Source organism: Cylas formicarius, unplaced genomic scaffold (genome assembly GCF_029955315.1).
Source record: "Cylas formicarius isolate icCylForm1 unplaced genomic scaffold, icCylForm1.1 PGA_scaffold_12__32_contigs__length_19106922, whole genome shotgun sequence".
NCBI lineage: Eukaryota > Metazoa > Arthropoda > Insecta > Coleoptera > Brentidae > Cylas > Cylas formicarius.
The window spans coordinates 7,003,457-7,016,024 of NW_026844225.1; the positions used below are offsets into that span (position 1 = coordinate 7,003,457).

The 12,568-nt window shown below is 34.3% G+C and overlaps 2 protein-coding genes across 2 annotated transcripts in view; one reads left to right on the forward strand and one right to left on the reverse strand.

Annotated features, from left to right (window-relative positions):
• LOC132695764 (protein qui-1) overlaps positions 1–6,347 on the forward strand; it is a 63,961-nt gene extending 57,614 nt beyond the window's left edge. The window contains exons 16-19 of the mRNA XM_060660221.1: positions 592–819; positions 3,313–3,512; positions 3,576–3,680; positions 4,546–6,347. Of these exons, the coding sequence (XP_060516204.1) occupies positions 592–819; positions 3,313–3,512; positions 3,576–3,680; positions 4,546–4,626 (614 nt within the window). The 3' untranslated portion in view covers positions 4,627–6,347. The remainder of the gene's footprint in view (positions 1–591; positions 820–3,312; positions 3,513–3,575; positions 3,681–4,545) is intronic.
• A 657-nt stretch (positions 6,348–7,004) lies between these two features.
• Positions 7,005–8,805, reverse strand: LOC132708735 (probable elongation factor 1-delta). Its single transcript, XM_060681283.1, has 7 exons — positions 8,685–8,805; positions 8,504–8,598; positions 8,340–8,414; positions 8,168–8,246; positions 7,859–8,107; positions 7,565–7,803; positions 7,005–7,502 (listed from the first exon to the last, which is right to left on the reverse strand). Exons 2-7 carry the CDS (start codon positions 8,588–8,590, stop codon positions 7,464–7,466), a joined length of 768 nt encoding a protein of 255 aa, XP_060537266.1. The 5' UTR covers positions 8,591–8,598; positions 8,685–8,805; the 3' UTR covers positions 7,005–7,463.
• Positions 8,806–12,568: the final 3,763 nt, after the last annotated feature.

A 12,568-nucleotide genomic window follows, 5' to 3' on the forward strand; every position in this document is an offset into this window, starting at 1 on the left:
CATTAATTTTAACATACAATTACGGGTTATTATTATTTGTTATTATTAAAAATACAAATTAATTTAGGCTATGACATTAATTACTTTATCTGTTATTTATATTTATTTATAATTTATTATAAATAAATAATTATTTATATTTATTTATAAAATTTAAACTGTATTAAAAGTGCGCTGTAGACTCTCAATAAACATTTTATATGAAGGTAATTTTAAAAATGACAAAATGCGTTTTAAATGGTATATCATTTTATTTTAAGAAAAAGCGAAAGAGAAAAAAAACAAAACAAATAATATGCGGCTTGTTAAAAAAGGATATTACAGTGAATTTAAAATCAAAAACAAAGTTGAAATAAATTAGTTTACCATGTAAAACAAAGTGGTATTTTATTATATTTATTACTGATGTATTAAAAAATGTGATAACATTGTATTAAAAGGAGTTTTTAAAAATTAATGAATTTTTTTAAAAGCGTTTCAGAATTAATCAATACCATTCCCCTATAATAATTGCAGACCAAATTGTATGAGTGATACTCTTTACAGAATATTCCATGTAGATGCAATTAATTCTCAATTTCCTAAATATAGGTTCCGACGACAAAAGTATCATAATATGGGACACAAAGCAAGGTTTACAATTAACTTCACTACAGTTGCATTATCCGATAGTCGCTGTAGAGCCCACATCCGACTTTTCCAGAATAGCAGTTCTTTTGAAAGATACGCAGTACAGTCCTATTATATGCCTGCATAACACTCCTGCAAAGTATGTTAAATTACCTACATACTGCGCTCCAGATAAGGATGTTATTGAAAGTAAGTTTAATATACTTTTTTTATTAGTGGAGTTGTCTATACAATATGTATCAGTTCATACAGAATAGCAAGGCCTAGAAATTTGAGGAAAAGGTTCTTATAAGTGGGCAAGATAACTATGAGGAGCATTTTCTCATTGGTAATATAAATACACCGGGTCGCCAAACTTACTACTATCCAGTTCTAAACGTCAACTTTTATTCTATTTGTTTTTGTGCTTGTGATATAATATGTAGGTCGTAATTCGATTCAGCATACAAAGTGTCAAAAATGAGATTTAGAAGTGTTGATGATGTCAAAGTATGCTGTAGCAACACGAAATTTTCAAAAGCCTTTTGTTAATCTTACACATCTTGTTTACGAAACATTTTGAGACATATGTTTATATGAACTGATAAATATTCACTCTGTATATGTAATTGTGTTCCATTTTTGATTGCTTTCTGGCATATCTCTCTTATTAATAAAGCTAGCGTGTTGCGGCTTTCGTGACCGAAGGCTACTTTTCGTGGAATGAAACAGAAATGTCATATATATCTTGGACTATTAGATACAGGGTGATTTTCAGACGCTCTTTGCAGTCCGATTATGACTTAACTTATCGTAAAAGTGGAAACTGGTCTTGGTAGGGTTTTTTACGCAGTTTTTCAAAAGTGTGACACTATTTTGTAGTGGAAACTATTGTAATTATTATATTGTAGGTCTTTCTTCTATATCTTTGCTTCTGTTATAAGATATAGTCTAAATATTTAATGTGTTGCTTGGCATCAGTATATAGTCTATTTAAATTATTATAAAGAATAATTTGTCTTTATTATAGCTCTGAGTCTATTCGGCATACTAGGCACTAGTTTTCTGATTATTTCGCTTAGGATATTATTGCATTCTTCTGTAATCCGGGCACTTAGCTCCGAGTGATACGATATTTTCCTAGCTAAGGATGATTCTTCACTTTTTTGGACGAGCAGAACGAGAGTTTATTTTGTGGTGCTCCTAAAGTGCTTTACGATATACTGAATTGTTCTACGTATTTTTCACATTTGGAATTTCACGGTCTCTCACTTATTTTTAATAAACCTCATTTCACAATCAACCACTATATCAAAATGACTGCTAATTACTACAAAATGTTCATTTGTTTTTAAACAAATGGTTGACCGATAAAATATAAGTACTTGATAAATCCCTAAATGCAGTACTACTAAAATAATGATATGGTGTTGGGAGATTTTTTCGATATATTTTTGTTCAATAATTAACTAACAATATGTTTTTTATTATTGAATAAGTTATCAGATATAAACCAAGCATTTGGTTTTAACTAACACTTATAAAAATTTTCACACAAGCAAATAGCTCCTTCTAGATCTAAGCAGTGAAGATTATGCATTTTTTCGCAATGTGGAGATGGTAAAGAGGAAATGGTCTGGATCCAAATGTTGAAAAGTGTTTAAGTTTTACTTTTTCTCGCTTAACTATCACTTTTCGAAATAGATATTTTATTAGCAACACAACTATAGAAAGTGTCACCAAAGTTAGGGAGCCATATTTGACAGTAAACTGATCTTACTGTTTTAAAACCCATCATTGCCGCTAAGTTTCATGTCACTGTTCAAAGGGCATTTCTGAGATCCCCAGCATAAAAAGCCTGTATAAATATCTGCAATAATTATGATAGATGGTCTGGAAATTAGAACAACCTACTCACGTCCTTATTTAAAAAAAGCTTCTTTCCTAAGTTGGTGTTTTCCCATGTTGCTATTTTTATTTATATTTATATTACTATTTTTTCTTTTGTAAATTGGCTCAGCCAATGAGATTAATAAAAAAATATTTATTGTATGGCGACTTTTTTGTCTTGTCTAACTCCCTTGTTTGTTAGTTTTTCGCCCATATTTTGACCAGTTGCTTTAGCACTTGTACATTGTACCTAATGTCCAGTTTTTAGCCAGACTAAACATAGCAAATCGAATTATTTTCAAAAATTACGGTGTACCGATCATAGAAATATATGAAGCAATTTGAAAATTAAATTTTGGTTATTAATTTATTGTTTCCTATAAATTAGCGAAACGTATACCGTTGTACGTTGGAAATAGTATTAAAAGCAACATCGACAAATTGAATACGACGGTAACTTCCACTTAGTCCCCCGAAGTTTATTCCCAAAATTTCTAGGTCAAGCGGGCTACTTCGGGATTAAACCAATGTGGCGGAAAAGGGTTTGTCCGTCCAGGCAATACGAGGAAGCCTGTATTTGCGTGAGGGTTCTATTAAAAAAAAATCCCGTGACACTTTGACGTGATGACATCATAAGCGAGATAATATTTCAGCAGAGACAAGTCACGCGTAAGGAGATTGGAATCGATTTTCTTAAGTGTACGGAAAATTCGTTTCCGCTACGCAAACTTCTTAATTTGTATCCCCCCGTGTCTCGAATTGATCTTCACGTAATAATTTAACACCGTATAATGAAAAGCTATCACGTTGTAGATCCGAAACCCGCACCGAAACGACAAATGAAGAGACTGCTTAAAAAGGAAGTTTCGCTCGATACGTACACTTGGCAGAAAAAATACGCTCACTTAACTTCGAATCTGGTAATCCCGTCGATAGATGAAAGATTCAAAAGACGATTTTCTGTATCCGCTAGTATGGAAGAGATCTCAAAAATACCACAAACCGAGCAAAAGGTATAACGAGTGGTTGTTTAATTTCTGTATAGGAAACGACGATCTTTCGTGATGTTTTATTAGGGAATGGGGTCAAAGCAAGCTTCGCTGGCTCAGTCGCAGCACTTCGATCAGTTGGAAGCACTTTGGAACAAGAGGTCCCCTCCCAATCGAAGGAAATTACATCAGGTAAGACATTTAAGCATAAATCATTCCCAACATTGATTATCTTCGTATTCCCGTTATACTGTACTGTTCAAAAAAAGTTACGCTAATTTTTATAGGGTGAATATAATGGGAAAAACTAATGTTAGTTTATTTAATAAACATGTATTCGAAACTGCTTCTTTAAAAGAAGCCCCAAATATTGCTTTTTGTATTATTTCTGCTTTTACTATATTTTTACTTGTTTCTGAATCAATCAAATATTTTTATGAGCAGTACAATAGAATAGAATACCATTTATTGGCAGAACAAATTTATTTCTCAAAACCGGAATAAAAAAAATACATACATAATATTACTTTTGAATGTTATTGACAACTAACCAGAAATTAAATATTTTGATCTATTGCATCGGAATTTGTACATGCCAAAGATGTATTTCAAGATATTTAAAATTTGTTGAATTCTAATTTGCGTTTTGGTCGCAAGCTGGTCCTAAAGAAAGTAACTTCTACTTTTTTGAGAAACTAAAATGATTTAGTCTATTAAGTCTAAATACATTCTAATCCAAGATTATGGTGTACTGTTTGGGGTTTGAAACAATACTACATTTTTAGACCATAATTAAATCATTAGTATTTTTTTTCAATTTTACGTTTTTTTTATGATTGTAAGACTTTCCTCTGTAAGCCCGAAAATTGATACTATATATATATATATATATATATATATATATATATATATATATATATATATATATATATATATATATATATATATATATATATATATATATATATATATATATAGAAACTTTTATGACCCAATAACCAATAATAAAAAAAATTGTTGATTCAAATTCTAATCGTTTCTTAATAAAAAATTACAGTCCTTGTCTAAGCAGTCCTCACTGGCGGAATCTCAAGTATATTCTTCGGACGAAGATCATATCGACGGAGGTCCATCTTAAGATTTAGATCTTTCATAATAGAATAGTGTGCTTGCAACAGTTTTCAAGTAAATTGTAACCTATATTTCATCCCTACTCTCATTCTGTTAATCGCCACAGTTTACATGCCTTCTACAGGGCGTTTTCTAATCCAATGTCGATATATATGTCAAACAACCTTGATATATGGGTGTACTTGGTACTTTTTAGATACAGAGTGGTAAAAAATAAAAGATTTTGATCAGTATTTTTGTAAACCTTGTTCAATGATGCCATTTTCAGTGAAATGAAACAAATCATACGTCTATAAAAAGTCCTCTTGTTAAAATAGATCCAAAATAAATCAGTCCCATAAATACTGACATTCGATTAGAGGCCACCCTATACACTCTTTAACGAAAGAAATATATCTATCACAAATGTGAGACCTTGTACTTGACCTTTTACTTAGCTTATCCAGTCTTATAGTTAACTTTTACCCCTGGAGTAGATGCAAGTGCTATTATATACAGGGTGACTTACTAAGCGACTCTGTATGTAGATATAACACGATTGTGCTGGAATGTGGTCTTTGAAGTGGACTAAAATTTCTTTCGACATTTAAAAAGAGTTTAGTCCACCAAAGATTTTCTTTTTTCTTTTTATTTCAATTAGGTCTTCAAAAGAAGTAGATATAAAAATGCAAAAAATAATAAGCACCCAATATATATATGGCGATGTAGAGATCGCCTTTTCAATAATGCAAATGATAATCTTGTCGACTAAGTGCTTTTCTACGACTGTTTTAGATGTTCTGTGAAAATATTATATTTATGTATTATAATTTTGATCAGTTTTACCCAATAAAGGGGCAAAGCTCCCAAACACAAAAAAGGCAGAATTGGGCCGGAAGGCTATCAACACGTATACAATATCGGTGTTATTTTTAATAAAATTGCTATTTGAAAATGATAATGTACTGTTGATTGTCTTCTATTATATGCAGCCTATCTTTGTGTATGAGCCTGTATTTATTTTATTGTTAAATATTATGAACATTAACTTCCCATTCCATCTCGTGATTTTAGCTTGTTGTTTACCTAAACTTTAATAAATGAATATCAAATGTTTTTCCCCGATCCGGAAATATATTTTAGCGAAGCAGTGCTGTTTTAAGTTTTTTTACATTCTCAGGACCAAAATGATTAATAATCCTTCTAAGAGCGAATGAATAGTATATGTTATTGTAACTACAATTTATAAATTCATATTTTTATATTAATTTATTTAATTCGATATATTGTATCACGTCCCTAAATATAAAATTAAATAATTTTGTAGGTTAAAGCTAAAAAAATGACCTCATATTTGTAAATTGTGCGTAGCTCTCACTTAATTGATCATTATTTATTACCAAGTTAAATGATATTTTATATTGTTACTCCTTCAAGAATGAAATAACTAGCTTTAGCGGTCACTAAAATTTACTTAACAAACCTAAATATTATCACCTAAATAAATTTAACTAAACCGCGTAGAATAAATGGAGTCTTCATCCTTCAAATTCCAAATGCTGTCTAAAATGAACACTAAAATCTCTCTAAACTATTAAGCAATAACAATTAGGTATGCGTAAACTCCCATTTTAGGATGAAAACTGGTATGTGTAAATCATCAGTATGTGTAATAGATATTAGATGGAAAACAAAATAAAATATTTAGAAGCCCAAGTAGTTTGTTTAAAACAGTACTTAGACCCAGCGAAATCTTTAATACACGAAATAAAATGTTTAAAATTTGAATATTTAGTTCGTTTAAAGCTGCTTAAAAGGATAATAAAATATTTAGTGTATATAAAGAGGTGTTATTAAGGAGCCCACGTATTTTATTTATTTAAAGCTGTCCTAAAATTCTTTATTATTTAACGACAATTTAAAAACGGTCAAACGGTTCTAATCATTTTAAAAAAGCGAAACCATTACTAGCGACACCCATTACCTGGAACTTCACGTACATTCGAAAATATGACTAGATGATCGATGAGGTTCAGATTTTTACCAATACACGGCGCGATCAGCCTACGTCTCACCGTTACCTTCCGATTTCTGCGATGTTTATCGAAGTACGCCTCGATTGAAATGACGGTTTACATTGGAAATACAAGCACATATAATTGCTAATAATTTAGTAGTAGTAGATATGTTTCTCACCTATTTGTATTCGACCTGTTATAGATTGAGACAGTACCATTTTCAAAAACTTGTGTAATGTTGTATATTGTTTTTCAAAATTTTATATTTTCCATTTTACCATCTTGTAATAGATTGATTTGTTACTAAACTATCAATATTTAATGTGGCTGTCTTTTCATGTTAAGTAATAAAACCCTTTGAAAATATTTCTAAATTTATTTACCTTAATTCTCATTGTGTAATTAGACATAATTTACAGGTCCAAATAGAACTTATGTTTAAACTGACTTGAAATTAAAATTTGAAGTTTAATTTTATACTGACCTCCCTTCTAAAAAAAAGATTCCAGGCAGTTTTTGTGCTTCCACGTTTTTATACAGAGTTCGCACTTCCTCAACCTTAGTATTCTGTGAAAACTAGAGTTGGATCTATAAAAAAAGATGAAAATAATTGCTTCAAGTTTTTTTGAGTCAAAACTGGAATTTTCCTTAAAAAGAGAGGTCAGGCCATTTAAAGATTCATAAAAGCATGAAAGGGGAGATAATAATTAATAATATCTGCAGGGATGGACTTAATTTTTAATGTACTCATTTTCATTATTTTTGGGACAACACAAACACCATCGAAAATATATGTTTTTCATTTTTTTTAAATCAATATAAAGTTGGGTGTTTCCACATTTTCAACCTAAATTTTGTTGAATGCGGCAATATCCACACTTTGGACCTGTAATAATAACAAAGTTGAATCAGAAATCATTTTTTTAGCAATTTAAATACACAACTTACTAGTTCCAATTCTTCAATTTGTTCTGTAAGCCAGTCAATAGATACCTTATCATCTTCAACGACGGAAGAAATTTGCAACTTTCGAATACCGTAAGCTAAAGGAACTAACTTGGAGGCACCCCACAATAAACCATCTGATTCAATAGCCCTAACATTTGCCTCAACTTGTGCCATATCTGTTTCATCATCCCATGGTTTGACATCCAATATAACATTTGATTTTGCTATCAGAACTGGTTCTAAAAAACTCACAATAAAAAATGACATCCAAATCCTGTCATCAAATGTACAAACTTTTTGATTTTTTGGCTGCATAAGCAGCAAGGCGTTCTTCTCTAATTTTTGCAGTTTCCTCATCTTCCTCATCAGAGCCCGATGCAAATAAATCAATATCATCATCATCATCATTTTGATCATCCTTTTTAGGTGCAGATTTTATATTTATTTCGTGGACAGGTTGTTTGTGATTTACTTGAACAAGACCTTCCAAAGTAGTGACACGAATATTTAAAGATTGCAAGTGTTCTAAAATGGTATTAATTGCTAAAATAAAAAAGGTGTAACAGTAATCAGTCCACTAGAAATGACCAAAACCAGGCTTACATTTTTCAAATTCCATTACTTTCTTTTCTATGAATTTAAATGCACCTACATCCACAGATGGACCACTCGAAATGTCACTCTATAGAGAATTTTATAAAATTAGAAGACTAAAGTCAAAAACATATTTTTTAACAATAATAACAGTTCACAAAATACTGAAACTCTTACTTACAGTAAAAGCATCTCTACTTTCTATCAATTTCTGTCTAGTTTTCGCGATTTCATCAGCCAAAGGTGTAAGGACGGCCTGCACAAAAAAAGAGGTTTTACGGAAATTAAAAGATCACTTGCACGGATATGTTTTGTAGGACGGCAACATTTAAATGAAATAACTACCTTTGATACATTGGCATAATAATCAGCTTCCGCCGCTTCATAAACCTTTTTTGAAAGCCAGACTCCATCCAAACCAATGCTCTTCATTTTTAAATCTGTAAAAAGCAAAACGTGGTCAGTATATGAATACGCAATTTTTAATCATATAACCGAACTTTAATGCGTATTAAAAATTGCCTACCTTTGAGAAACGCTCAAAGTTATTAATAGAAATTTAAAAATTATTTCAAAGCCAACGAAAGCAATCTTTCCGACACGATTGGGAACGCACTTCTTAGAGAACTTTCAGGTTATGTTTCCTTTGTCTTCATCTTTAAAACTGTCACGGCTTATTTTTAAAGGGACAAATATCAAAATTTTTAATTAACTGTTCATCGTTTTCCTTTGTGGCTCATAAATTCACACCTCGAAATTAAATAAAGGAAATAACAAAAACAGGAATTACGGCGACAATGTGTACAACCCCATAAGAACTATAGATTTTTAATAAATATTCTATAGCCTGCAAACATATTCTTGAAATAAAATATTAAATATCTTAAGAACTGTGGAACTTAGCTAGTTTATTTATTTATTATTTAGTTTATTTATAAATGACCACGGACATTTGCGGTACTGACTTTATGTACTACAAAATTTCTGAACCTGTAAATGACACGAAGTCATCCAAAAATTCAGTCTACCAATCTCGTTCAGTTCAGTTTTTTTTTATGCCAAAATATATATAATAGATAACTATTTATGACATGTTTTATTGACTATTTTTTTTTAAGTATTAAAAGCTAGTCAAGAAAAACTTAAACTACTGGTTAGTGACGCCAAGAAATTTAAATTACCCACTAAGAGATGTCGCTACACCAACATCTATCCCGAACCATAGGCGGCTTTTGATTGGTCCCGAAAGGATCCGAATTCAACGAGTCCAGTTTTAGCGTCTTGCTTATGTTAGTTGGTTTGAAAGTTTAAAATTTTATTACCAAATATCGTTTATTTACGCTGTGTTAGTTGCTTTATTTGTGTGGATATTTAGCAGAGGTGATTGCTTGCTCCATCATGGCTGTATAAAGGTAAGCAATTAATTTAGTTTTTCATATTTGCGTGAAAAAGAAATAAAGCGATAGTGATAGTTATAATTATTATATCTTCAAACATTATACAAAACTTTGGTTGAGTTATTTCATTAGTTTAAACAAAAACAATGTATGTAATAAGCGTAACTTGATGACCTGCAACTGATTAATACTACAATGCGACAAAATCAAAAATAAATCTGTATACCTATAGGGAGGAGATTATGAAAATATCACTGTCGTCGCATTTGGCAAAAAATATTTTTGAGTATACAAATGTCCTAAGTAAAAGGAGATTTAAAATTTCCAGTATTGCTGCGCAAAATATGTGGTGTATTATATCACTAACAAATTTTTAATACTCAACCAACTCAAACAAAAGCAAAAGTTATTTCTTTCTGAGGAATGGTATTGGTATTGGTATTGGTATTGGTATTGGTATTAAAGGGGGGCGTCCAAGCACTTAGGCCACCAGATGAGCCCGTTGTGCCCCCAGGCCACTATAAAGGGCGTCCAGAATGCCGCCCCTCCTATAGAAGGTCAGCAACTCGTTTAGCCCAATACCGTGCACTGAGTCCGGATCCATCAGGGCCGTTCCGAAGACTCCCAATCTTGCCCATGTCAAGGCAGGGCACTCGGTGAGCAGATGATACGGGGTCTCCTCTACTTCCATGCACCACCTACACTCCGGGTCGTCTCCAATGCCTAGCAAACAAAGATGCCTCCTAAGCCTGCAATGTCCTGTGTAGTCTTCTGTTAGTGCTCTACACTCCCTTCTGGTCAGTCTAGGCAGCTCCCTGGTCCGAGGAAGGGCGAGCCCATCCATAATAAGCCTCGCCTGCCTCATTCCCGAAGCAACTCTCCAGCCCCCCGCGGCTCGGTCTCTCGCCCAGGCTTCGAGAGCTCCCCGCCTCACACACGGGGCGATCCCCAAGCGGGGCTCTGGCCCTATATCCCTATGCGAGGAGCCCTCTCTGGCTACGGCGTCCGCTGCCTCATTGCCCCGGATACCGGTGTGACCCGGGACCCAGATCAACGTGACCTTTCTCTCCTCAGCCACCCTCCTCAGTACCCCTTTGCACTCCTTTATCAACAAGGAGCGCCGACGCACTGACTTCAGCGCCATGAGTGCAGCCCTACTATCCGAGCAGAAGAAGACTCTCCTGCTTCCGTGGTTGAGCCGAAGCACCTCTTTGGCCGCCATCAATAATGAGAAAATTTCCGCCTGAAACACATAGCAGTACTGACCCAGAGGGACCGACAAGCTCGATCCCGTTGTCTCTCAGTACGCTCCAGCTCCGGCCAGATCTCCCATTCTGGACCCGTCCGTGTACCAGGCAAGTCCATCCCAGGAGCCGACTCTGCCCTCTCTCCAATCTTCCCTTGATGGAAAGAGAAAGGTCAATTTGTCAAAGAAGGTCATCTCGGGGATCATGAGGTCACTCGGCATGCCCATGACCCCGCGATCCCCGCGACAGCCCTCTAAAATGTCGTACGGACCCCGATTGAAGGTTCCCTCCGTCCAGAGCCCGCAGCTCGCCAGCCTCACAGCTGTCCTGGCCGCCTCCGTCTGCACCCGATCCGCCAGAGAGGGCAACCCCACCAGAGCCTCTAGGGCCCTCGTGGGCGCCGTTCTCATGGCGCCCGTTATGCAGAGGCAAGCCAATCTCTGCAGTTTGTCAAGAACTAGCCTTGCTCCCGCTCTTTTGGTCCCCGGCCACCATGCCACTGCCCCATGCGTGAGCATAGGCACCACCATGGTACCGTAGATCCACTGCATGATCTTCGGCCCCAGGCCCCAAGTGCCCCCTACCGCTCTCCGGCACGCCCACAGAGCTCCAAAGGCCGACCTGGTCCTTGATCTTATATGTTCCTGGAAGGTCCACTTAGAATCCAACCATACGCCCAAGTACTTGACACTCCCGTTTGCAGAAAGAGGCACCCCATCCATCGAAATGTTGAGGTTGCACTCCATCTTCCTTTTTCTAATGAAGATGACCATCTCTACCTTGCCAGAATTGACAGCCAACTTGCTGTCCAGGCACCATTGTGAGAATCTTGCCAATGCCCCGTTCAGGAGCCACTGCATCCTCCTCACGTCCGTCCCCTGTGTCATTATGACAAGGTCGTCTGCATATGCCTGAGCATAGACAAATGACAAAGGAAACAAAGTTTTTATTAGGGTTTGGATTCTTGGACAGATGATCTTATATTCAGTAGAATGCTAGGTACAAAAAGTCTCCAATGGGATTCCATTGTGATCAGTATTAAACAATTAGAGACTGTTTTAGGAAATTGTTTTTCATTTCATTCAATTACTTTAAATCGAAACATTAAATGTTGACATGGAACCAAAATTGAGTTTAAAATTAGTTTGATATTGAAAACATTTGTTTAATTGTTTTCTTTAGGCTTCTATGCTGCTTTAATATTAATTTGAGAAATATCTAGCTAATTTTTTGCTTCTCGTTTCAGGTTAGTGGGTAGTCTCAGCGTGCCTAAGGTAATCATATATTTATAAATTAATTAAAGATCGAGTCACTGCAATGGTTGTTTTCTCGTCTGTAAGAACTGGTATAGTGTTTTTTTTTTTAATTTTTGATCTTATACAATTTCAATTTGATCAAAGGCTTCTTATGCCTTACTTTATTTAGTCGAATATTTCTCCGTTATGTCTGGTAAAAATAAAAAAAAACATGCCGTTTTACTTTTTACAAATATTACAGTGAATAGATTTACTTAGAACTAAATATTAAACAAAAAGTTGCCCAATGATCTGATCTCATGGAAGTTCAGAAAAATGGCTTCAATATAGTTCAATTTCAGTTAAACTTGGGCCAACTCCACAAGTCTTCAAGCAATATTTTGAATGTATTTCATGTTTTGTTGTGCTGACTTTATGTAATCCATTACCACTCAATTTGGAGGCACATATCACCTTGTTAAGAAATATAAGTCACAATTAAGGAACAACTGTTGAATTAAAACGAATAAA